This window comes from Trametes versicolor (genome assembly GCF_000271585.1).
Source record: "Trametes versicolor FP-101664 SS1 unplaced genomic scaffold TRAVEscaffold_9, whole genome shotgun sequence".
NCBI lineage: Eukaryota > Fungi > Basidiomycota > Agaricomycetes > Polyporales > Polyporaceae > Trametes > Trametes versicolor.
Genome location: NW_007360329.1, coordinates 2,669,443 through 2,691,794, shown reverse-complemented (window position 1 = coordinate 2,691,794; position 22,352 = coordinate 2,669,443). Strand labels below are relative to the sequence as shown.

Genomic DNA, 22,352 nt, shown 5'->3' with positions numbered 1-22,352 from the left:
TCCAAAAACGTAGTTAGCTCCCTTAGTCCACAGACGTATCTCGTGCACGAGGCGCACATGTGTCTCTTCCGCCAAGAAACCCTAATAGATCGTTGGGCCTCGCCTTCAGGGTCTTCGGATGCGCTCAGGTGCTAGTACGACAACTGAAGATTCCGAACGGTGGCTCAAGCCTGCTTCCTATTGAAGATATATGGATGAGACTGCTGTTCGTTGCTAGATGGGGCATTTTCTTACGTAGTTCCAGGGCGATGCGAACGAGTCCGGAGAAGAGGACAGACCGGTGATGGTTGTGGCGACGCTCGTCGGTGCCGCGGCGCTCTCAGCCTTGTGAATCCGGGTGCCACTGCACATCGGAAGCGCTCATGCCGTCCGGCGCCTATGCACGCTGTGGCCGCTTCGACACCTACTCTCATCAGCTTTCCTCAGCCTCCCCCCGCCTTTCCTTTTGGCACCTGTTCATCTCCGCAAATCGAGTACACTGAACTGGAAAATCGGCGTGACTCACGTATGTGTCGCGGGCGTCTGCAGTGCGGGGTGCTACGAGTACGTAGAACTTGGCCAGGAACCCTTACCCGCAGCGGCCAGCTCTTCCTCATATGATTCTGATTTCTAATAGTAACACACACATGGGCGATTTTTACCCCTAATCCTTAGGATGTAGCCATCATTGGAGCACATACGCTCCTCTTCGTTATGCTTGTGTCCACAGAAGCCGGGCAAGCAGCTCCCGAACTTCTGAAGCTCTCAAACACCTTCCCGCCACATACCGTATGGCGGATGGCGCGGTTCCACGCCCAATCCCGGTGTAAGTCCTCGTTTTTCTGTTTCTTTATATGTAGCCTCACCGCTGTTCGATAGGAGGAGCAAGCCCAAGGTATCGATGCCGGTGGCGTCAAGAAGTTTCGGCTCTCGAATTCTTACTGGGCCTTATCCTCTCCAGAAGCCATGGTCTACAGACCAAACTCGCCGTTATAGCCTCCCTCTTTCATACCTGCTTACTTGCACGACTCCGGAAGTTGGCTCCTCGCCTCTCTCGCCGTCCTGCTGTCGGCCGTTCTGACGGTGGCGTCCCTGACACCTGAGGCTCCATCTCCGCTTGCGCTACGGCCCCCCGGCCTCCCGGTGTGAGTACAATCTGCTTTTGACGAATTTACCTCACCCTGCTATCTTTTCGGTGTTGCGATCACCACCATACGGGGCTTCGCGTCCTCGCGGATCTCGCCCCGACCTTCACTGTACGTATACCATCATCGCTCATTGTGATGTACGTTTTCTGACTGTGCTCTCCCGTTGAAAGGATGTGGAGGGTACCCCGAGATGTTATGCTTCCTCCTACGGCGCCACTACCTCATCTACCCTGCCAAACCCCAAAACTCCATGTCCATGCGTCTTTGCTCGTCTCCGTAGCTCACATTCAATCAGGACCTTCCGTCACGCGCTCCTCCCAACAACCTTGCGTTTTGTACCCGCTGTCCACGTTCTTAGCATAGCATTCAAGATCACGCACATTTTCGCACACTGCATGCTCCGCCTCACCGCACACTTACCTCGACACCCGGGGACGCAGACAGTCGCGCCTCCCTCTGCGCTCTCAACACTTTTATCACACGCATTCTCCGTCCCATTCCGCTGCCCGAACCCTCTCCTCGGGTCGCCTTCAGCCACGGCATGTCTCCTCACACCAGGTCCTTCGCCCTGCACGAGCTTGGCGTGCACCATTTGCTACCGTGGCTGGTCGTGCTGCGGCGGGCACAATACGGGCAGACCGAGGGAATTCTGGCAGAGCGATTCCCGGGAGAGGCATGCACCGCGACCGGCTGCTCCGTGCGGTGGCGAAGATTGTTCACGCCCGAGTTCTGGATGACGGCACGGGCAAGAGACGCTAGCGCTGAGGATGCTGAAGATGCTGCGGCTTAAAATGGAAGGTGTGCGAAGACTCGTACGTAGTATTAGGGCCTTTCTGATATGTGTAGCGCAGCAGCAGCGCCTTTCAAGAAGACGTGCATGGGCGCTCACTCTTTACTAGGAATGAGAACGTCGCCAATAGGTTCTTGTGCGTCCCTTTCGATGATGTACCGAAGGTACCCGGAGCGTCCTCCGCAACTCCCGGGGCTATGGGAGGTAGGGGTCGCGTACTCCGGGTATCTTCTCGTCAGACTTGACAGCAGCTCTGAGGAGCGCTGCGGCGACAAACACTGTTATGGCCTGTTAACATGATCAGATGAGCTCCGCGCACGAGAAGCCTCATCAGGGGTGCTTACTGGCGATGTCATTCGCGATCTCGAGCCGGATTGGCGCGACGATGTTCGATGTGAGCTGGAGCTTGTCAGCGAGAGGGCCTCCCTTGTGCTAACGAAAGATTTGTGATCTCTATTCGCTCGGCGTAGGATGATGTACGTACCTATCGCCTACATAGCGTCTCACAGTCTGGGGAGCTGAAGTCGATGCAAGACAACAAACACGAAGACGCTCTTAGGTCGGCTGGGAGGCAGCCAAAAGAAGAATCGGGTCGCCGAGAGACTGGTAAGAATTTCCACCAGGTTTCGCTCGGACGGTCGATTGAATAGTGTATTACTCGAGAACGTGGATTCACGGATATAGTAAACACAAACGCAATGAACCATCTGCCTAGCAATACAAATGTTCGACGACCAGTACAATCTCTCCCACCGGGGGTTCATCCAAATATCCGGACTCGTATCACCAGTGTACGTGCGAGGCTACTTCCTCTATAACATACTGATCTCCGTTCAGCCTTGAAGATGGCGCAGGGGTGAAGCATAGTACTCACCGCACGAGGCTTACTTCTTGAGGTCAAAGAATCCGGAGAGAGACGTCCATAACTTATGCCGCTTCTCGTCGAGCCAATTATCGAAGTTGTGTTGACAGCCGAAACAGAATGTCTCTGGGCAAATTTTCTTGATCTTGTTCGCCGTGTGGGGATCCAAGTCGTGCGTGTTCAGCTTTGACAGTTGTCCCAACAGATCGTAGTTCGCGAGCTTCTTCCCCCATACGACGTCTCGGAGCGTCCAAAGAAGGTGCAGGCATGGGTACATATCCCGGTCGACAGAAGGCTCGTCCCAGGGGTCGGGAAAGTTGCGTGTCCACCACGGGATACAGTCTTCCCTCAGCATCTCGCCATCGGTCAGGGCAATCTCGATAGAAGTGTGGTACGTTTCGAGCGCCTTCCGTCCCTTGACCCAGCGAACGAGGTTGTCCCTATTGCACAGCGACCACCTCGCGCCCCGCGGCGGCTCCGTATACTCCTGTGCGCCGGTCCCGGTGGAGTCCCAGTCGTTGTCAATGTCGATGGACGCGAGCATGTAGAAGGCAGCGGGCAATATCTCCGTGCAGCCATGCTCCTGCGCAAACACGATGGCACCCATGGGCTCCAGCGCGCGATCCGCCCAAGCATTGGCGGCGATGTGTCGACCGCGCTGACGGATAAGCCGATTGAAAACCGCATTCACGCCCTCGCGGAGGTCCCAGTCGTCGAGGCTTATCGGCCAATTCATCGTGACTCTCTTGATTATAGCCAAGCGTACCTCGTCCATGACGTACTTGCTGGCGAGTCTGACCGCGCCGTGAAGCTCAAGAGGAGTATCGGAGTGGCACGGCCGCAGTAGATACTCGCTATGAGGATATTCCATCAGTAACGATGAGAAACTTGGAGCATCTGACAGGGACGTACGAGGGGTTGTATACGTATGAGAGGAGGCTGACGATATCCTCTGGCTTGTCAGACATGTGCACGAGCGGTAGGCCCTCGAAGCTCTGCTCCTGGCCGGGATATGCGTCGGCGAATAGGTTGGAGAAAAAGTCTGAGTGAAACCTCAGAATTGTGGTGTGGACGCAGTACAGCTGGAAGGTGCATCGTTCCGGGCTGGACGGGAGTTCGGCTTGTAAGACAATGTCCCCGTCGTCGAAATAGAAGTCGGGATGACGCTCGAAGGTGACTGGGACTTCCCCGGCACCCGGCCGGGGGGTTGTGGGGTTGGCACCCTTCGCCATGGGAGTACTAGTGGCAGAAGCTGCGAGGAGTCGGAGAAACTCTGGTCCGAGTGACGGGAGGAGGAACGAGCTAGCAATCGCAGCAGTTCAGGTACTATAGAGAGGTGCTGCGTGACGCGGCAGGATGAGGGTCGTTCACCACGTGGGCGTGCTTCTTGGGCAGGGCAATGGCCCATTCATGAACTGGCTGCGAACCCGATGCCGACCGCGAGACATGTATAGCATCAGGATTCCAGGAGCTGTGCATGACACGCGCGGTCCATGCACGGGGCGCGTGCGAGCAGTCGCAAGGAAGACATAAGCATATCTCAAATATACTGGTGACAAATAAAATAAATCAACATTGTGTCGTTGAATTGTAGAAGTTGGATGTTGTCCACCGACGACGTGCGGAAAAACTTGAACATGGCTGCATCGTGGCTACTACGGACGGCGGTGACCGGCGCGGCCGTCTAGCCCTGACGAAGGAGCGAAGTCGTCGTCCATACATGGTCCGCCATCTTCCTTCTCTGTAGGCCAACGTTCAGGCCCGAAGTGATGATGTGCAACAGGTTTTGACGTACTCAACTGATACACCTACTGAAGCCTGAAAAAATCGGGCAATCGCTTCCAGACCCGGTCCTGCTCCCCGCGAATCCAGATTTTCAATTCGCCATGGCATTCGCGGCACAGTCCTTTCGGACACGTGTTCTTGAGCATGTCCAGCGTATCACAATCGTGCGGGTCCAGCTTCGTCAGTTTCCGTAACGGGTTGTACGAGGGCCTTGTCCCCCACACCATGTCACGGAGCGTCCACAGGAAGTCCAGACACGGGTAATTCTCCATGTCCCGCTCGAACGGCTCGTCGCTATCCCTCGGGTCGGGCGGATCGATGATCCACCACGGAATGCAGTCCCTAGCTAGCATCTTACCCCCGCTCAGAGACAACTGGACGAAGTGGTGATACGATTCGAGCGCATTGCGCCCTCTGATCCAGTGCACGAGGTTGTCCTTGTCGCATAGCGCCCACCGCGCGCGCCGACCCGGGTCGGGATAGTAAGGTTCCCCGCAGTCTGCGTCAATGTCGATTGTTGCGAGGCGGTAGAACGATGCGGGGAGGATCTCCGTGCAGCCGTGTTCCTGAGCAAAGACGATGGCGGAAACGGGCTCTGGCATGCGGTCGACCCAGGCATCGCCACCGGCAGACTGCCAGTAGTGTTGGTTGTGCATGGCGTCTACACCGTCACGGACATCCCAGTCTTGCAGAGTTACTGGCCAGTCCATCGTGACTCGTTTGATCATGTCCGCGCGTGCCTGGTCCATAAGATATTTGCCAGCGAGTCTGACGACGCCCCTGAGCTCGAGAGGGGTGTCCGGGTGGCACGGGCGTAGCAGATATTCGCTGAAAGGGTAATTGAGCAATGGAACAGCATTATTCGAATGTCAAGAGTTATATTAGGGCTTACGATGGCTTGTATACGTATAGGAGAAGACGGGCGAGGTCGTAGGCATCGTCGAGCATGTCCACCAGTGGTCGGCCGTCATAACTCTGTTCGAGTTTCGCACAGCCGTCGGCGAAGAGATTGGAGAACACGTCCGAGTGAAAGCTCAGGATAGTCTTGTGTACGCAAAACATCTGGAATTTCTGTTGCCCTGCATCTGATGAGAGCTTTGCTTGCAGGACGACATCCCCGGTCGCAAAGTAGAGTTCGGGATGATTCTCCCGCATGATGTTATTGGGACGAGTGGCGGCGGGGTCGACATGTTCCATGGGTCTAGTAGTACGGAAGTGAGTCGGCGACAGAACAGTACGACAAACGACTGAGTTAGACCATTTGCACAACTTACCACTTCCTGAGCGTGGTGGTCGAGAACAAACGTGAGTGGCGAGCGCCAGCGAGCGCCTCAGGGGGCCAAAATTAGAGTTATCTTCAGTGGCACGCCCGGGCCGGCTATCCCGGCGCCTCGCAAGGGCGGGATGTGCACACGATGTCGACTGCTCGCGAACTTTCTTGCTACGGCCCAGTTCGCAGCTTCGTACGGTTCTCACCCCCACCGCACTCAGTGTCGCAGCTTGCTCTCTGCCACACTGTTGAACATCTGAGCTTTTAGCTGGGGAGCGCTGATCATGGATATCATGAACGCGTCCTCGAAATCCCGGACTAGGCACTTAAACTCCAGGCTGCTCCCACAGCCAGCGGGCACTGCTGCGACCGGAGCTACCGATGCTCCAAGATACCCTAGACCCCTGGCGTCCAAGGCATACAGCGTCCTGCTTTCTGTCGTCGCTCTTCTGCTCGCCGGCCAACTCTTTCGCCTCGTTCTCGGGCCTAGCACGGGACACTTCACTGACGCCTCGAGGAACGCTCCGCCCGCGCACGCTGCCAACGCATTGCACAAGTGCAGCCTGCTGGAGGTTGAGAGCGGACCTCCTGCAGAATTTGGGTCCCGCAAACGGTCTGATCGCGCTGTTACTGGAACGAAAGCAACTTTGATAACCGTAAGTGTCCTTCGCGTAAGTATTCCTCTGACTGCCATAAACGTATACCTTCGCGGCTTCCACAGAACGCTGCGATATGGACCGGACGCGACGAAGGGCGCGAGGTCCTTAAGGGCGACATCCTCCTCGATCAGGGGTTGATCAAGTGGATAGGCCATGTCGACGAACATCTGCTCGACCAGTACCAGGACCTCGATCGCGTCGATGCCCGTGGACGATGGGTCACGCCCGGGTATGCTCTATCGTCATTGATCATTCAGCCGTCCAAATGAGCTCACTCGTACTCTGAAGCATCGTCGATATGCACAGCCACCTGTCTGTACACACATTTCCCATACGTCCGCCAGCTATTGATCATCTTCTAGAGGTGTCAATTCCGCGCCGAGTTTGCGTGGGGCGAGCGATGGAAACTCTCGCAAGGGTCCCATCCTCCCAGTAAGGCCAATGTCTGGTATCGCGCATTTGCGTACAACTGACCTTCGCGTTCGCAGTGGCTACGTGCTCTCGATGGCCTAAACACCCATGACGAAGCTTACAGGCTGAGCGTATCTGGCGGCGTCACGGTCGGTATCGGCTCCCAGGTCGATTTCACCTTTCCGCACTGACCTGCGAGCTTTACCTAGACCGCGCTCGTACTTCCAGGGTCTGCCAACGCGATAGGCGGACAAGGCGCTGTAATCAAGCTTCGCCCTCCCACCGACCGCTCGCCCACTGGAATGTTGCTCGAGAGCCCGTACGAGACCAACACGACCGTATATGACCCCACCACCCACTTCCGCTTCCGACAGATGAAGTAAGTGTCTCTATTTCTCTTTATAATCATACATGTCTACCTGCGGCTGATGCGTAAGTTCAGACATGCGTGTGGCGAGAATCCAGGTATCCACCCGCCGGTTCCTCCTCAGTTCAGACTTTGCCGCTAACGGTAACCCCCAGGACGCGTCTACTCGGGAACGCGTATGGATACCGTGTGGGCATTCCGACAGGGGTACGTTCTCGCCGCCGAGCCGAGTCACTGTGAGCTTATGAGATGTCCAACAGCTACGAGAAGGCCCGTCAGATCAGAGATGCGCAGGACGCCTATTGCGTGAAGGCACGGGATGGACAGTGGACTGGCCTTGGCGAGTTTCCCGAAGATTTGCAGTGGGAGGCTCTCGTAGACGTCTTGAGAGGACGCGTTAAGGTTAGCAGGGCGTTTCGCCTCGTTGTTCTCGTAACTTACGCCTACGCAGGTCCATACGCACTGTTACGAGACAGTCGACCTGGACGATCTCGTCAGGGTAAGACCCAGCCGTATTGTAACCCGTTGCAAGCTAATCGGCGGCCCGGTAGATCTCGAACGAGTTCAAGTTCCCGATCGCCGCGTTCCACCACGCTCACGAAACCTATCTGGTCACAGACACCCTCAAGTCTGCATACGGTACGTATTTCAAAATCCTGTGCCGCGCAATCCCTGATGTAAAGTCTTGTAGGCAAGCCACCTGCTGCTGCTCTGTTCGCTACCCATTCACGTTACAAGCGCGAGTCATACCGCGGCTCCGAGTTCGCGCCGAGGATCCTCGCGGACGCGGGCATCCAGGTCGTCATGAAGGTTCGCGTCCAATCCTCCAGTTGAAAATGATACCTGACCACGGATTGACTGCCCGCAGTCGGATCATCCCGTACTTGACTCGCGTTTCCTCCTTTTCGAGGCGCAGCAAGCGTATTACTACGGCCTCCCGCATAACCTCGCACTGTCTGCTGTGACCGCTACGCCAGCGACGATCCTTGGACTTGATCACCGTATCGGGTTCCTTGAAGAAGGTGAGTACCACTCTGGCCGTCGACGATCGCATACTAAAGAAGCTTTGCATCGTCAGGATACGATGCCGGTAAGCACTCTGCGCATATCACACAACTCTTCAGCCATTAACATTCCCCTCCAGACATCGTCCTGTGGGACAGCCATCCCCTCGCCCTGGGCGCCACCCCACAGCAAGTCTGGATCGACGGCGTCCCCCAGCTCGCAACCCCACACACCGCCGACAAGCCCGCGCACTTCCAACGCCTCCCCCAGACGCCGAACTTCGACAAGGAGGCCAAAGAGGCTTTGAAGTACGAAGGCCTGCCGCCGCTCGGACCAAAGGCCTCCGTGTCGCACACCGTCGTGTTCGCGAACGCGAGCACCGTGTTCCTGCGCGACCCTAGGGGCTCAACGGGGATAAAGCAGATCGTGTCCGCTGACAGCCCAGATGCTCCGCTAAGCATCGTCGTGAAGGAAGGAAAGATTGTGTGTGTCGGCTCGGCGACGAGCGAATGCGCGCGCTCCGTGCTGCAAGACTCCGCGAAGGTCGAGTACGTCGACCTCGAGGGCGGCTCGATCGCCCCGGGGCTTACGACATTCGGCTCTCCGCTCGGCCTGGAGGAGATCATGGGCGAAGTATCCACCAAGGATGGATACGTGCTCGATCCTCTGCAAGATGCTGTCCCCAAGGTAGTCGGAGGAAACGGCGCACTCATCCACGCAATCGACGGGTTGCAGTTCGGCACTCGCCACGCCCTGTACGTATCTCTTCCTTCCTCGCTCTCCCAGCCGTGCTAACGGCAATTTTGTCAGCATCGCGTACCGCGCGGGCGTCACCACGGGCATCGTTGCGCCCGCCAGTGGCGGGTTCCTCTCTGGGGTCAGCACCGCGTTCTCCCTCGCCGCGCCGCACAAGCTCGCGGACGGGGCGATCGTCCAAGAGTCGGGCGCGGTGCACGTCGCGATCCATCCCATGGGTGTGCCGAGCGTGAGCACCCAGATCGCCGCGCTCCGCCGTCTCCTGCTGCATCCGTCCGAGGGCGAGGCCGGAGTGTGGTTCGACAAAGTCAAGAACGTGAGTCCGACCATACATATTACCACATAACTCTACTGAAGGCTCGTTTTGTAGGGCGAGGTGTCACTCGTCGTGGAGGTCGAGAGCGCAGACATCATCGCGACGCTCATCAGTCTCAAGTCCGAAGTCGAGCACGCGCTCGGCACGCAGCTCAAGCTCACGCTCGTCGGCGCGCGCGAGGCGCACCTCCTCGCCTCTGAGCTCTACGCGGCCGACATCGGCGTCATCCTCTCGCCCTCGCGGCCGTACCCGTCTCCCTGGGAGGCACGCAGGATGTACGTCTCGTCTCGTCCGCATTGAAAACGAGCTGCACTAACGGAATTGCCGTAGACTTCCTGGCCCGCCGTTGTCCGAGAAGAACGCGGTGCGCGTGCTGCTGGAGCACGGAGTCACCGTCGGTCTGGGGGTGAGCGTCGCGGACAAGGTGCTCAACACGCGCTTCGACGCTGCCTGGGTGTGTCCTTCTCTCTACGCATCTCTGCGCTCCCTTGCTTACCGCGTTCTCGTGTTCCTCGACAGGCGGCACTGGAGGCCGACGGGGCTATCTCGAAGGAGGAGGCGATCGCACTCGTATCGACCAACATCGAGAAGCTGCTCGGGATCAGCAAGGGCGAGGGATACGGAGATATTGTAGCTACACGTGGTGGTGATATTCTCGGGTATAGCAAGGTGGTGGGTGTCGTATCTCCCAGCCGGGGGGTCGTCGACATGTTGTAAACTGATAGGCACGGGGATGATGCTACGCCCAATGCATTGTATATGGCTCGCATTGTATGCATGGTCTTGTATAAGTCGTATGTTTGGGATGCCGCACGTTGAGTAAACTTGAGTGCAGCGGAGTAGAAAGAAAAAAGGTAGAGAATTCGATATTCCGACACGGGGAATCGAACCCCGGGCTATCGCGTGAGAGGCGATAATGTTAGCCACTACACCATATCGGATGACGAAATGGACTCTCCGCCACAATTCATACTCGAAGTCAGCGAACATCAGCCGCCACCCAGCGCGAATTCAGACGCGCGACCTGTGAACACACTTCGCTCACGCCTCCATCCGCCTCGCGCGCCGACCCACCATGGAACCCCTCCCCCTGAGCAGACAACCCCGCCCGGACGGCCCCATGCGCACCAACTCGAGCGGACGAGGAGGGCCCATGCACGACGACCGCGCAGGCAGCTCCGCGCCGTACCCCCAGTCCGCGAGCATGAAGGTGTGCCCCTCCCCCCCTCCCCCTGCGCGAACTTCAAAGGGTTGAATGTGGTGCGGAATGGCAGACGCTGGCACCGCCGGGACACCGCGGGACGCGGTACAAGGACAAGTGCGTGTTAGGGGTGGTAGGGCGTGAGATGGGCGGCGATTGACGGCGTGCAGGTTCCTGGCGTTGCGCGAGAAGTACGACACGGTGACCGCGGTGCGTCTTACGCGATTTCTCTTCGGTGCAGTGTCTGCTGGTATACTGACTGGGGACGCGTGGATTCGTGCAGACCCACGAAGAATACGAGCGCGAGCTCCTGCGCGCAGACGAAAAGCTCAAACGGCTCCAAGAAGAGTGCAAGTACGCCACCCGCCCCCTCCCCTCCCCCTCCCCACACACACCTAACCCCACCCCCAACCCCCACAGCCTGCTGCTCGACGCAGTCGACATCGCCGTCCCCGCACAGCCCACGCTCCTGCACTACCTCGCGCGCGACCCCATCCCGCCGCAGTACTACTCGCACACGGTCCCCGTGCCGTCGAACCTGCCGCCCGAGGTGACGATCCCGCAGCACTGGCCGCCGCCGAACGCGCTCCCCGAGCCCGGGCCTCCTGCGAACTACGCCCAACGCCCGCCGTCCCCCCAGCAGCCGCCCCCGATGCACGCTCAGCACGGGGCGCACCCGCTGTCGCGCACGCACTCGCATGGGCATGGGCACGCACCCCAGCCGTTGCCGCCGCCGCCCCCACCCCAGGCGCATATGCATGCGCCACCGCCTCAGCAGCAGCAACAGCAGCAGCACCATATGCTTCCGATCCAGGTGGAGACTGGGCCTCCGCCGCCTACGACTGGGAGGGGAAGGGGCCGAGGTCGGGGCAGGGGCAGGGGGCGGCGAGGGGCAGCGAATGGACGTGGCGGGAGCGCGAGTGCTGCTGGCTAGAGGGCCTGCGTATTCTGGTGAGTTTGTCTGCTTGCGTTCGAAATGGACGGAAGTGCTGAAGCGCTGAAGGTTGGGTACGCATATAGCCCGTCTTCAGACTTTTTTTTTCTTGCTGGCTGCTTTGTACCACTACTGTTGTCGATCATTTCTATGCTGGGTCACTCGAACACGTCCGTCACAACGGGCACACTCAACCTCAATTCTCCGAACAGACTGATATTACAGAGACGTATAGGGTGGTATTACATGCATACAACTTCTATTCCTCAAAATCCCACTAACGCTCTAGCGCGTCGTCCCAAAGTTCTGGCCGCCGAGGGCACTCTCATCCGTCTGCACGCCCGCCGCCTGGTGGCGCGCAGGCAACGGCGGGGCGGCAGTGCTCGTCGCGGACAGGTTCGTCGCAGTCGTGCCGGTGGGGTGGCCGGTCTCCATACGGTTGATGCCCTGCTCGGTCTGCGCGCGACCGACGTCCGTCTCGGCGTGGTGGCCACCCGTGCCGGTAGCGTTGTCGACGAAGTCCATCGCGTTGCCGCGGACGGCATTTCCAAGACCTACAAGAGCGCAGAATAAGATCTCTGGTTCTGACACCACGAGTCGGCGGATGAGAAGTTCGGTGCGAACCTTGGACGGTCTGGAATGCACCCCTGCAACACATCATCGTCAGTTCGCGATTGGGGGCACATCTAGAGCAGAAAGATGTACTTGACAGTGTTACCGAGGCCTGCGCCCATGCTCTGGCCGCGGCTGGGGTTGGTGGAGCCCGAGTTTCCAGTGGACATGATGAGTTGCGAGTGGTGCGGGAAGTTGGGGTGAGTTATGCGGCAGCTGCAATTGCGGGGGTCGTTGAGATTGGAAAGAACGATGCGAGGTCGAGAGCTGGTGTTATATACCCCAGCTGGCTGAGAGCGCCACGGTGGGGTGCTCCGAGATGGAATGACATCCTCGTCCGCCCAGAGCCTATGACGACATCGTGCCCCATGTGCGAGGAGCATAGGCATAAACAAAACGTGTTACCGTTGGGAATCGAACCTCGTACTTGGTCGTACTTGGTAACATCCAGGAAGGTAGCCCGGGATGTTGTAGACTACTTACTGATATCTTCCATGCGAGGCCGAGAAAATATGGTACGTTAAGGATGCCACAGTAAGTGAACTTGGGTAACAATAGTACAACCTAAGTACAACTAGTTTAGGGAAAAAGATACTCTCATTTTGGGGTATTCCGACACGGGGAATCGAACCCCGGGCTATCGCGTGAGAGGCGATAATGTTAGCCACTACACCATATCGGACATATTTTTGGTACTCTAGATTGTTTGTATATCGACATCGCGTCCAACGCTGGCTCAACTTCAACTTCAAGTTTATGCAGTAGCCCTCTCTTCGTCGTCGACCACCACGTCGACACGCCCGTACGAGGGAGGTGCTTCGTTCGTTGTTGTATATGGTACCGGTGAGGCCCACTATTATGTGTGGGCCAATTTATGCTGATACGTGCGCATACAGTGACGGAGCTCTACTACTTAGCAGACTATGCAGCCCACCCCCAGCGCGTTGTGTCGCTCAAATATCGTCTCAACATTTACTCTGGCCCTTGGTTGAGGCCTGCCATCGGGAGAGCAACAAGCGATGGGTTTACTCCATTGTCACCACAGTGGTAATTTTCAAGTGTATCCGCTCATCCCCGTTGTCTTCCCAGGCCACACAGTGTGTTCTCAGCCCCACAAGTTGCTGGAGAGCCTGGGCATACAGCGGACGCGTTCGTTTCGCTGCAGACATCGCAGCCCGACCATCGTTTCCCGGTACCACCGCAAACGAACCTGCTCACCTTCAAGGCTGGGCTCATGTTTGGCCAACGAATATTCGCGACTGAATAGATGCCCTTCCGCTCCCGCGCCGGAGTCTCCCGCCCCAGGACATAAGGCGGACAGAAGGCGGCGCGCGTGCAGTCGCGTACTCAATCTTCATACCGCACGCCGACGGTCCGCATGCGAGATGTGTATCGTGTACGTGTACGACGAGACAGTCCAATAGGTGCGCGCTGCATGCCGCGCCCGCCATGTTCTATGTACTGATCATCGTCATTTCACAGTCAGGTGTGCTCAGCTCGCCTGTGATCCGTCGACGTATTCTGCGGTCGAGCCAATGGTCGTGCAAGCAGCCTCCAGCGTGCTGTCGGGCACACCGGGCAGATGGTGGTTCGTTCTCGAGATCCTCTTCCCCAAAGCTTCCTCCGCATACATCTCACTGATCCGCTTCCTCTATAGGTATTTGCATTTCCCATATGGCCGTCGTCCGAGTCCAATAGGAACGTCTACACGCTCCACCCCGCATTTCCATGATGGTCCAACGAATGAAGAAAGGCCGTCCGGTGACCTTTTACGTGTACACCTCCTTCGCTGACAGACGCACCCGCAGTGTCCACTCTTCTCGCTGTACTAGGCAAATGAAACCATCGTCGTAGGTGCGCAGACGCCCACTTTGACGTATTACTCGCCGCCTGGAAGGTAGCGGCCCAATCGGCTTCCCAGCACTGAGACTCGCTCTGACAGGTCTACACCCCTACTCCGACAGCCAATCGGTTTTCTCGCTTGCTCGGCATCCTCCAGAATGCAGACAGCGAAGACGAAGTCCAACAGAGAACTTTACGAAGGGCGAGGCAAACGTCGGTAGCATCGACGCCCCAATCGGAGTCCCGGCCTACATAATTAGCAGTATCGGTGAGCTAGTAGACGCGTGCCCAGCGTTCCGTGCCTCTCACGCGCCGTTTAGGTGGCCGAGCGCGCGGGCTTCGACGTTCGAGCGAAGCTGGCCATGGCACACTCGGCAGCTACGCCACGAAGGAGGGTGTGTTTGCGTTCTGCCGAGTTGGGGGCTCGGCGGGTCGATGCATGATAAGGGGAGATACTCACGGGCGTGCCAGTAGGGATGGGAGGTATGGTTTCAACGTACGAGCGGATCTTTTTCAACTCGGGCAGACTCAGCGCGATCCCCCGCGTTATATGAACTGCTGTGACCATTTTCGCCGTCGTTCAATGTCGTCCACCGTCGTGAGGCACTATAACGCGCCACGGGTCGGCCTGAGAGGGGTATATCGTCCCTCCGCCGCGGTCCCGAGACCATTCCCGAGCGCGGTTCGCGTGCACGCCGGCGCCCGCCTAGGTTCCGCAGAACCCCTCTAGAAAATCCCGAAGCCCAGATTATTGATACAGTATACTTCACAGTTCAAGAAGCCGTTCTTCGTGACGTCAACGCCCGAGCTCTCGAAGCCTGCGCCCGTATCGCCCGCCCGGGAGATACGACTGGCAGCACGCTCGTATCAGCACTTCCTCACTTCTTCCCAGTGATGCTCTAGTGATGCACTCTCACCTGCCAGCCGTCCCCATTATTGATCCCCACTCCCCAAAAGGCGCATCTCAGGCGAGCCGCTGGGGGCTTCGCGATAGCGCGTTGCGATCGGGCGCGGGGCCGCCGCCCTCCTGCGCCCGGTCTGCGGATCCGGGATGGAAGTCGCGGTCGTTGCGGCCTCCCTGGACGGGCGCCGCGCTGTCGTCGGCTGCACCTGGCGAGCTATATTGCGGCCCCGCTTTCAAGCCAGTGGGCACTCCGCTCGCGGGCCCGAGGACGTTTCCTTCTTGCGCCAGCGAGGGCACGGATGATTTCGTGCTCGTCTCATCGGACACGCGCGTCCTGCGAGGGTTCTCTACGCCGGGCCCGCCGGTGAGCCGCGCCATGCCGTGTTCGATTTCGTGGCCGCCTTCCTCGACCTCTGGATGCGCCGCCTCGCTGTTCGTGCTCGAGTCGACGACGTCCATGAGCCGGCCGCGGATGTTCTCGCCGATACCTGCCACACAACAACATTCCATGGTCAGCGAATGTCGATCGGGGCGGGTGGCGCGACGGGTTCTCTGTATGTCGCAAGCCTCGAGGGCTGAGACAAGCGGCTTGGGGCGACCGCTTGGTGAAGCAGCGGTGGCGGTAGCATGCGGCTCGCGTCCCCACGCCGCTGTCGGTTCCATTCGTGCGAAAGCGAGCATGGGACGGAACGTACCGTGGACGACTTCTGCCGCTCCCCTGTGGTGCGCGCGTGAGCACCCTGAACGTAATATCCACTTCTATCCGATGCGTAACTTGGTACTCACTTGAGTTTTCGATGGCTGTTACCACTACTAGAGTTGTTTGTGCTAGGGTCGCCGGCGTTGTTCGCGTTGTTTCCGATGCTTGTCATGGTGTTGTATGAAGGATGGTAGAGTATGTGCCCCTCTCTTCGAGTCCATTGCTGCCTTATGAAGGACGTCGGCGAGGGCCTCGAGCGGGGCGCGATGACGAGGGTGGAGCCCGACGACAGCTGCGGTTAAGCTCTGCGAAAGGTTAGGGTTATTGCCGTCCCCTTTCCATATCTACCTGCTCGTTCAAGCAAAGGCGTTGCACACGACTACGCTGTCTCGGCACGTCCAACGCTATACGTTCCGAGATGGGGGCGTACGAACATGAGGCAACAATATCGAGCAACTTGTACCCGACGCTGCTCAGCTGCCCAAGTAGTTTGTCCGAAAATGGCTGGGAGAAGCGATCGGACACCTCCATTCAGTGCACAAATCTGCTCCGACTAAACGCCCCTTGTCCCAGCTTCCTCTTCCCAGTACAGGACCCGCAACCTAGATCGCCTTTGTCACACCCGTGCCAACGATGTTGCGGCGGCGGCGCAGTCGCAGCAGGCGCCGGTGCTACGCCCGCCGCGGAAGGAGGTTAAAAGGCAGGCTGTGAGGGACGCTGACACCCATATTCACCCCCAGCGACGCTCAGGACCCCCGCACATCAACCGCGCGCCCACTGCACCGTTCCGCGCACACCCGCCCGGTCGTCTTAGATCGCGCTCCGCGCACCTCCTCTTGCACCATGCGTCGCGATCCTGGCGCTAACTTCCGTCTTTCGGCACTGAATGTCATATTCCAGGCCCCGCGCGCGTGCACTTCATTCTGCGCCTTCGCATCACAGTGCGTCTTCCTCTGTCTTCCTGGCGCCCCAGAGTTTCACTTCCCCGGAACCTCATACGCAGAGATAAGCACGCCAGCCCTCGGACTTTGTCCAGCTGCGCAAAGCAGCATGTCCCCTCCGAGGGCCCGGCGAGCCCACTCCGCGGGCTGCAGGAATGCATCAGGCACCGCGCCTGGACGCGCTCGCTCCGTGCCAGGCGCGCAGAGATGGCAACACCGCCGCGCTCGCCCGGACGGCTTTCGACATATCGAGGCTAGGGCCGGCGGCGGGCGCGGTCACTGGTGGCTGCCCTTATCTCCCTCGAATCTCGCGGTGCGCGTCGCGCCGTGCGGGGGAGCCGCCCGCGGCGCAGGAGGTATAAAAGCACGGGCCTCCAGCACACCGACAATCGCCTATCCCTGCGCCGCGGCCCCCCAGTATCACCCGTGCTGCCTCTACCACCCCGCCACTCGTCCCCTCGTCCGCTCAAGGCCCCTCGAGGACGTACGTGCGTGCGCGTGCCGTATAACGCGCTCCACGCACGACGTGAGCCTATACGCGGTGAGCCCCCCAAGCACCTTCTCCCGCTCCCGTCCTCGCCACTACAGGTGTTCTCCCGCTGTCGTCGGGAGAAACACCTGTACGGCAGCCCTCGACTGAGGCGCGCCACACCACCGCGGGTGCACCCCGTGCCCTCCTTGGGTGCCACGTACCCATGCCTCGCGGCAGCGCGCCCACTCGGGCGCGCGCCGCCTGCTGGGTGGTGGCGGCCGCAAGGATTGGTACGGGCGAATCGACCGCGGGCGGGGTGGCTGCGTAGGCCCGGGTGCACGGCAGACTCGCACTCGGAGGGATTACTGCGGTCTCCTTCGTGGCGCTGGGCTATCGCCATCGCCGCCACAACCGCTCTCGTGTGGGCGTGTGCTCATGTTCCGGACCGCGAACAGTCATGATACGTTGGGGGCCTGGAGGGCGGGTGCTCGCTCTCCGGAAGTGGCGCGAAGGCGGACGTACGCCGCATGCGGGCGATGTGACGGCCACGGTGTGGTTGGGGAGACCCTGACGGGCGTTGTCTCATTCCGCGGGGGTATGTCGTGATTGGCTTCGATGCGTTCTGCGTGTGTCGAGTTCTACGTTATTCTGGGGAATGTTTGATGAATGCTGCCGATGTCACTGACCGTATTGTGTCCGACGGACTGGCTCTCAAGCTCGGTGTACGCTCGATGCCGCCTTCGAGGGGTACCGGCGGCGTACTCGTATGCCCCAGGCTGCATGGTATGACGCAGTACCGCGACTAGTGAAGGTTCACTTCTCCGAAGCAACCTCATATTGAAGGCTTCGAGAACGGGGTTAACAATGTGATTACGGTAGACGTGTCGTTAATAGAAGTGGGTACATACTAGTATGCTCCAATGGAACGCATCGTGAAGCCTCCGTCCGGTACGGTCGGAAATTATCGAGCACGACAGGTGCGCGAGCCGCGAAGCTCCTCCTTACGAGCACACATTCGACAGCTGGATAGTCACCATGACCCCTCCATAATCAATGTCAGACGGGGCGCCGCGCACACCGGTACCTTGCCTTACACATCGTTCATATAGGGTGGAGCCCAACACGGCGCAGACGTTCCACAAACAATGTGAGCGCGGTCAGCACGTCCCAACCACGCCCTAGATCGGGCAAGAACCCACCTTCCAGCGGGCGTAGCGCGGCGGAGCGTGACGGCTCTCGACATACACCATCACAGTGCCAATCGCGCCGGGCCGCGGGGCGACGCCACCACGTCGCGGCCGGGCGCGAGAAGCTGCACCGCAGGCGTCCGCAGGGGGCTGGATGGGAGCTTGAGGCTATCTGGCACGCATCAGACATGGGGGACACACGGCGGGAGGCGAGAAGCCCAGGGCCAATGCGCGCGGTCAGCTGGGGGCGCGCAGGGGGCAGATGATGTCGGCGCGCGTGCCTGGTGGGCGGTCGGCACAGGGACGCTGGACCTACTGGGAGGGAGAGGGGATCTGCGGTGTCTCGAGAGAGGATGTTACGAGAGAGGAGAGCCTGGAGGCGGGTTTTTGCGGGGACGGGCAGGGACGGGCACGTTGTTTGTTGTCTAGAATGTGGGCGTGCGCAGACGTGATCGGGGGTTTCTTCTAGCAGGATACGGCACAGGTCCAAGATGACTTCTGAGTACATCGGCTGGCGGAGAAACGCAAGGACCTGAGAGGAAGCCAGAGGTACGGCACTGCAGATAGACGTTCAAGGGGTCCGAGAACAGAGGATCGGGCCCATAGAGTCGGCGAGGATAATCGGCCCTGCAAAAGAATCGGGCCAAGACAGCGGTGGTAGTACGACCATTCCGCGTTATGACCGACGGAGACCAGAAGACAGTGCTGCGAGCCTCATGTCTGAGCTCGAAGTCCAACTTTGAGAGTTCAGACCCTCGAACAAGCTTCGTACAGGGTGAGGAGACCTAGAGAGAAAAACGACCGTGCGATCAGCACAAGAAGTATTTCCTGGTTCATATAAACCTTTCGGCGTGCGTGAGTCCTACCAGTATTATTGAGTGCCAGGAGGATCATCTGGCGTTCTTTACGGCAGCCAAGATGAGAGTCGAAGGTGAGAGGCACCAGCGCTTGTCGTGAGAGGGCGTTTGATCGGAGTCTGAGGCTCGCGCCCAGTATTGCAGCGGAGTCACAAATGAAGAGGCGCAGAGGAAAGCTTGTTTCCCGCTCGTCGCCTGTCCACCCATCCTCAAGCCGTCCCCCTCAAGCCGACCTCAAGACCACATCAACGACAATGGTGAGAGCATACCCGTCGCCATCGCGCGTCGCAGTGTACACGGAGCAACGGAGAGTCCTGCCAGAATGAGAGATATGGGGTGGATGGTGCGTCCTCAGTCCAGATGACAATCTTCCCGCAGCCTTCCTCACATCCCCGCAGGCAGGACCTCTCTTCTAGCAAATGAACCCTCATTGCCGAGCGTCCTCGTATGAGGACAGCGTTGACGCATGAGACAATTGCTGGGCTCGCATCTGCTCGGCCCTCGCGGTCGGGCGGGTGCGAGCGTTAGAGCTCCGAGTGCACTGCGACGGCGGCGGCTCTTTTGCCGCCGAATGCCTAGCTTACGCCTCGTCTCAATGACCAGCCCAAGGCCACCAAAGGATCTGGCAAGAAGCCCGCCCCCGCCCCCTACGGCGCTAACAAGGGGGCCGCGAAGACCACGAAGAACCCTCTCTTCGAGTCTCGCCCCAAGAACTTTGGTATCGGTGCGTAAAATTTCTCTGTGCTGTCGACTTGCTGCGTGCTTACCCGGGGGACGCAGGCCAGGACATCCAGCCCAAGAAGGACTTGACCCGCTTCGTCAAGTGGCCCGAATACGTCCGCCTCCAGCGCCAGAAGGTCATCCTCAGCCAGCGCCTGAAGGTCCCCCCTGCCATCGCGCAGTTCTCCCACACCCTTGACAAGAACACCGCTACCCAGCTGTTCAAGCTCCTGAACAAGTGCGTTAGATCTGGGAGCCAACCGAGGATCGTCTGACACGATGTGTTTTAAAGGTACCGCCCCGAGACTAAGCAGGAGAAGAAGGCCCGTCTCGACGCTGTCGCGAAGGCCACCGCCGAGGAGAAGGAGGCTCAGGCCAAGGTGCGTGCATCGAAGCCATATTTGAATTTCAGTCGCTCACATGCAATGCAGGACTCCAAGAAGCCCTTGTTCGTCAAGTACGGCCTCAACCACACCGTTGCCCTCATTGAGGCGAAGAAGGCGTCGCTGGTCGTCATCGCGCACGATGTCGACCCCATCGAGCTGGTCATTTTCCTCCCCGCGCTCTGCCGCAAGATGGGTGTCCCCTACGTCATCGTCAAGGGCAAGGCCCGTCTCGGCACGGTTGTCCACAAGAAGACCGCCGCCGTCCTGACTCTCCAGGATGTCCGCAGCGAGGACTCGCGTGAGCTTGCCACCCTCGTCAGCGCGGCGAAGGCCAACTTGTACGTTCCATTGCCCGCATTTCCGAGGTCATTCATATCTAACTTGTGCGTTTTAGCACCGAGAAGTACGAGGAGCACCGTCGCCAGTGGGGTGGAGGTGTCCGTGGTGCCAAGTCCACCCAGATGCTCCGCAAGCGTGCGAAGGCTGCTGGCCAGACCCTCTCTGTCGCGAACGCGCAGAAGCTCTGAGCGGGGAGTGTCATGTCGTGTGTGGTCGGTGCGGGCTTGTATCGGCTCTCAAAAGACGAGTGCTCGTCGTACGCGTCGTAGTCGTTGTATTGCACGCATGTTGGAGTATGCTTATGGTTCATGGAATGTATGCTTCATGGCGCGGTGGCCTACGGGGTCCCCTACTATCCGATGTTCGCCTGGGCGTACCGTCATTGCCGTGCATATGTGAGCGAGCGCTTCTGAGTGATAGGCACAAACCAACGTACACAGACGTCAGTTGTTTCAGTCTTGTACCACCACCACTACCATCACGAACGAGAAGGTAGCAGCGAAGTGTTGCGATGTCGCAGCAGGGATTCTACAACCAAGGCCTCGGATTCTCTTTCGATGTCTCCGGAAACCTAGCCAGGCAGAGCTCCTTCTCGCAACCTTTGCTGAGTTCGCAAAGCGGCGCGTCCCTGCCGGGAGTCGACTTGAACTCGCCGGAGGTGTTCAGGCAGAACATCCAGCTCATCCAGACGCAAGTATCCCAGGTCCAGGAACTCGCACGAAGTGCATTGTCTGGAATGTAAGCACATGTACTTCATTTCATGCTCGAACGTCCGCTAATGCCGAGGCGTTTTAGTGAACACGCATACCACCCGGGGTCGAACCCCGTGCACACCGCAGGTACGACATCCCCATACCCCTGAGCCCGACCTTCACACACCCAGACGATTGACCTCTGCTGCTCACAGCCGTGATCGGCACGCTCAAGCAGACGCTGCAGGACCTCGTCGAGGCGCTGCGCCAGTCGGGCGTCGGCGCGCTCCCGCTCGAGCCGCCGCTCGGGGCGGAGGCGCGCACGGAGGAGCAGCTGCTCGCGGACGCGGGGCGCGCGGTGCAGGCGCTGTACGAGCGCCAGAGGCGCATCCAGGAGGGTGCGGGCGTCGTGGCGAACTTGTTGGGGGCGCCGGAGGTGTTGGCGGGGAGTCAGGGGGCCAGGCGGTAGGGCTGGTGTCGGCGGAGTTGGAGTTGATGAGGTGAGGAAGGGTTGGCTCGTCTCGTTACGGTTTGGCGGACGACGCTGATGATGTTTCTTGTGGACAGGTCTCTCGCTGATGATGGCAGTTTGTACGTACGGCGAGGTGTAACATCATACCGTACCGCGGAAAATCTTCACGTCCGTCGTCCGATGTCCTCGTGTGTGCTCAAGACACATAGCAGGCGATCGTCGTAAGATACCCTTTCAAACATTCTCGTGGACAGGTCTCTCGCTGATAACATTAGCACGGGCAGTTAGTACGTCCGACGACGTGGAACATCAATGCCTACCGCTACCAATCTGTCCGCCCGTCGTCCGACGTCTTCGTGTGTGCTCAAGACACATAGCGGGCGATCGTCGTAAGATACACCCTCAAACACGTCCGAGTGTGCACCCTTTTGACTAAGTTCACGATCGGACAGCTGGCACCGGAGTGTGCACGTTCATCTCACCTTGCGCTCCGAGCCCGCGGTCGGCGTCCGCTCAACGCGGTCGCGACAAATACCCGCCGACGCATCCGCCGACGCCAGGCATGTCATTAGGAAGGTTGGATGCCATGGCGAGCTTCTCTTACCAATTCCCGGTGGACGATGAATGATATGATCACGAGCCGCCTCGAGCAGAATGCGTATTACCATTTGCACCGTCGGCTCACACCAACAGGCTATGTCGAGCAGTACCTAACTCCGAGCTGGAACGGTGCCCACACACAAAC

General features: G+C 58.9%; 10 protein-coding genes and 2 non-coding genes across 12 annotated transcripts; 5 read left to right on the top strand and 7 right to left on the bottom strand.

Moving 5' to 3' along the window:
* Window positions 1-561: 561 nt before the first annotated feature.
* Window positions 562-1,236, top strand: TRAVEDRAFT_60176 (uncharacterized protein). The gene is made up of 3 exons (XM_008043491.1): window positions 562-805; window positions 859-874; window positions 941-1,236. The coding sequence occupies exons 1-3, from the start codon at window positions 771-773 to the stop codon at window positions 1,058-1,060; spliced, it is 171 nt and encodes a 56-aa protein (XP_008041682.1). The 5' UTR covers window positions 562-770; the 3' UTR covers window positions 1,061-1,236.
* A 1,565-nt stretch (window positions 1,237-2,801) lies between these two features.
* On the bottom strand, window positions 2,802-4,011 carry TRAVEDRAFT_50720 (uncharacterized protein; the record flags this gene model as incomplete). The annotated part of the gene is made up of 2 exons (XM_008043029.1): window positions 2,802-3,633; window positions 3,692-4,011. 2 exons carry the CDS (start codon window positions 4,009-4,011, stop codon window positions 2,802-2,804), a joined length of 1,152 nt encoding a protein of 383 aa, XP_008041220.1.
* Window positions 4,012-4,331: 320 nt separating this feature from the next.
* Window positions 4,332-4,865, bottom strand: TRAVEDRAFT_60175 (uncharacterized protein). The gene is made up of 2 exons (XM_008043490.1): window positions 4,580-4,865; window positions 4,332-4,520 (listed from the first exon to the last, which is right to left on the bottom strand). The coding sequence occupies exon 1, from the start codon at window positions 4,834-4,836 to the stop codon at window positions 4,588-4,590; it is 249 nt and encodes an 82-aa protein (XP_008041681.1). The 5' UTR covers window positions 4,837-4,865; the 3' UTR covers window positions 4,332-4,520; window positions 4,580-4,587.
* Window positions 4,866-5,127: 262 nt separating this feature from the next.
* TRAVEDRAFT_128598 (uncharacterized protein) lies at window positions 5,128-5,719 on the bottom strand (the record flags this gene model as incomplete). Its single annotated transcript, XM_008043489.1, has 2 exons — window positions 5,128-5,392; window positions 5,457-5,719. Coding segments are annotated over 2 exons (528 nt in total), but the record flags the coding sequence as incomplete, so codon positions are not given.
* A 327-nt stretch (window positions 5,720-6,046) lies between these two features.
* TRAVEDRAFT_152882 (composite domain of metallo-dependent hydrolase) lies at window positions 6,047-10,112 on the top strand. Its single transcript, XM_008043488.1, has 19 exons — window positions 6,047-6,490; window positions 6,556-6,722; window positions 6,782-6,805; window positions 6,856-6,925; window positions 6,982-7,053; window positions 7,114-7,283; window positions 7,347-7,369; window positions 7,427-7,478; window positions 7,532-7,673; window positions 7,723-7,770; window positions 7,823-7,910; window positions 7,963-8,081; window positions 8,140-8,293; window positions 8,350-8,361; window positions 8,416-9,031; window positions 9,087-9,348; window positions 9,403-9,623; window positions 9,679-9,802; window positions 9,868-10,112. The coding sequence occupies exons 1-19, from the start codon at window positions 6,119-6,121 to the stop codon at window positions 10,063-10,065; spliced, it is 2,934 nt and encodes a 977-aa protein (XP_008041679.1). The 5' UTR covers window positions 6,047-6,118; the 3' UTR covers window positions 10,066-10,112.
* A 105-nt stretch (window positions 10,113-10,217) lies between these two features.
* TRAVEDRAFT_t151 lies at window positions 10,218-10,289 on the bottom strand. Its single transcript has one exon. It is a non-coding gene; the product is annotated as a tRNA-Glu (tRNA).
* Window positions 10,290-10,409: 120 nt separating this feature from the next.
* TRAVEDRAFT_73809 (uncharacterized protein) lies at window positions 10,410-11,671 on the top strand. Its single transcript, XM_008043487.1, has 6 exons — window positions 10,410-10,558; window positions 10,623-10,666; window positions 10,720-10,759; window positions 10,833-10,903; window positions 10,970-11,500; window positions 11,553-11,671. Exons 1-5 carry the CDS (start codon window positions 10,424-10,426, stop codon window positions 11,481-11,483), a joined length of 804 nt encoding a protein of 267 aa, XP_008041678.1. The 5' UTR covers window positions 10,410-10,423; the 3' UTR covers window positions 11,484-11,500; window positions 11,553-11,671.
* Window positions 11,672-11,768: 97 nt separating this feature from the next.
* Window positions 11,769-12,265, bottom strand: TRAVEDRAFT_50716 (uncharacterized protein; the record flags this gene model as incomplete). Its single annotated transcript, XM_008043028.1, has 3 exons — window positions 11,769-12,037; window positions 12,108-12,130; window positions 12,189-12,265. 3 exons carry the CDS (start codon window positions 12,263-12,265, stop codon window positions 11,769-11,771), a joined length of 369 nt encoding a protein of 122 aa, XP_008041219.1.
* A 440-nt stretch (window positions 12,266-12,705) lies between these two features.
* On the bottom strand, window positions 12,706-12,777 carry TRAVEDRAFT_t150. The gene has a single exon. It is a non-coding gene; the product is annotated as a tRNA-Glu (tRNA).
* Window positions 12,778-14,901: 2,124 nt separating this feature from the next.
* Window positions 14,902-15,713, bottom strand: TRAVEDRAFT_22542 (uncharacterized protein; the record flags this gene model as incomplete). The annotated part of the gene is made up of 3 exons (XM_008042726.1): window positions 14,902-15,329; window positions 15,537-15,559; window positions 15,628-15,713. 3 exons carry the CDS (start codon window positions 15,711-15,713, stop codon window positions 14,902-14,904), a joined length of 537 nt encoding a protein of 178 aa, XP_008040917.1.
* Window positions 15,714-19,320: 3,607 nt separating this feature from the next.
* On the top strand, window positions 19,321-20,844 carry TRAVEDRAFT_60172 (L30e-like protein; the record flags this gene model as incomplete). Its single annotated transcript, XM_008043486.1, has 6 exons — window positions 19,321-19,341; window positions 19,602-19,722; window positions 19,779-19,956; window positions 20,011-20,098; window positions 20,150-20,442; window positions 20,499-20,844. The coding sequence occupies 6 exons, from the start codon at window positions 19,321-19,323 to the stop codon at window positions 20,629-20,631; spliced, it is 834 nt and encodes a 277-aa protein (XP_008041677.1). The 3' UTR covers window positions 20,632-20,844.
* A 110-nt stretch (window positions 20,845-20,954) lies between these two features.
* TRAVEDRAFT_129656 (uncharacterized protein) lies at window positions 20,955-21,604 on the top strand (the record flags this gene model as incomplete). The annotated part of the gene is made up of 3 exons (XM_008043485.1): window positions 20,955-21,181; window positions 21,239-21,282; window positions 21,351-21,604. The coding sequence occupies 3 exons, from the start codon at window positions 20,955-20,957 to the stop codon at window positions 21,602-21,604; spliced, it is 525 nt and encodes a 174-aa protein (XP_008041676.1).
* Window positions 21,605-22,352: the final 748 nt, after the last annotated feature.

What these genes read in the sequence shown, in the direction of transcription:
- TRAVEDRAFT_60176 (XM_008043491.1), top strand. Translation starts at nt 771, where the DNA reads ATGGCGGATGGCGCGGTTCCACGCCCAATCCCGGT.
- TRAVEDRAFT_152882 (XM_008043488.1), top strand. Translation starts at nt 6,119, where the DNA reads ATGGATATCATGAACGCGTCCTCGAAATCCCGGACTAGGCACTTAAAC. An exon ending in GCGTATCTGGCGGCGTCACG is followed by an intron (nt 7,054 to 7,113) that starts GTCGGTATCGGC and finishes AGCTTTACCTAG; the next exon opens with ACCGCGCTCGTACTTCCAGG. An exon ending in TTCCGCTTCCGACAGATGAA is followed by an intron (nt 7,284 to 7,346) that starts GTAAGTGTCTCT and finishes GCGTAAGTTCAG; the next exon opens with ACATGCGTGTGGCGAGAATC.
- TRAVEDRAFT_60175 (XM_008043490.1), bottom strand. Translation starts at nt 4,836, where the DNA reads ATGGAGAATTACCCGTGTCTGGACTTCCTGTGGACGCTCCGTGACATG.
- TRAVEDRAFT_73809 (XM_008043487.1), top strand. Translation starts at nt 10,424, where the DNA reads ATGGAACCCCTCCCCCTGAGCAGACAACCCCGCCCGGACGGCCCCATG. An exon ending in CCCAGTCCGCGAGCATGAAG is followed by an intron (nt 10,559 to 10,622) that starts GTGTGCCCCTCC and finishes GCGGAATGGCAG; the next exon opens with ACGCTGGCACCGCCGGGACA. An exon ending in CGGCTCCAAGAAGAGTGCAA is followed by an intron (nt 10,904 to 10,969) that starts GTACGCCACCCG and finishes CAACCCCCACAG; the next exon opens with CCTGCTGCTCGACGCAGTCG.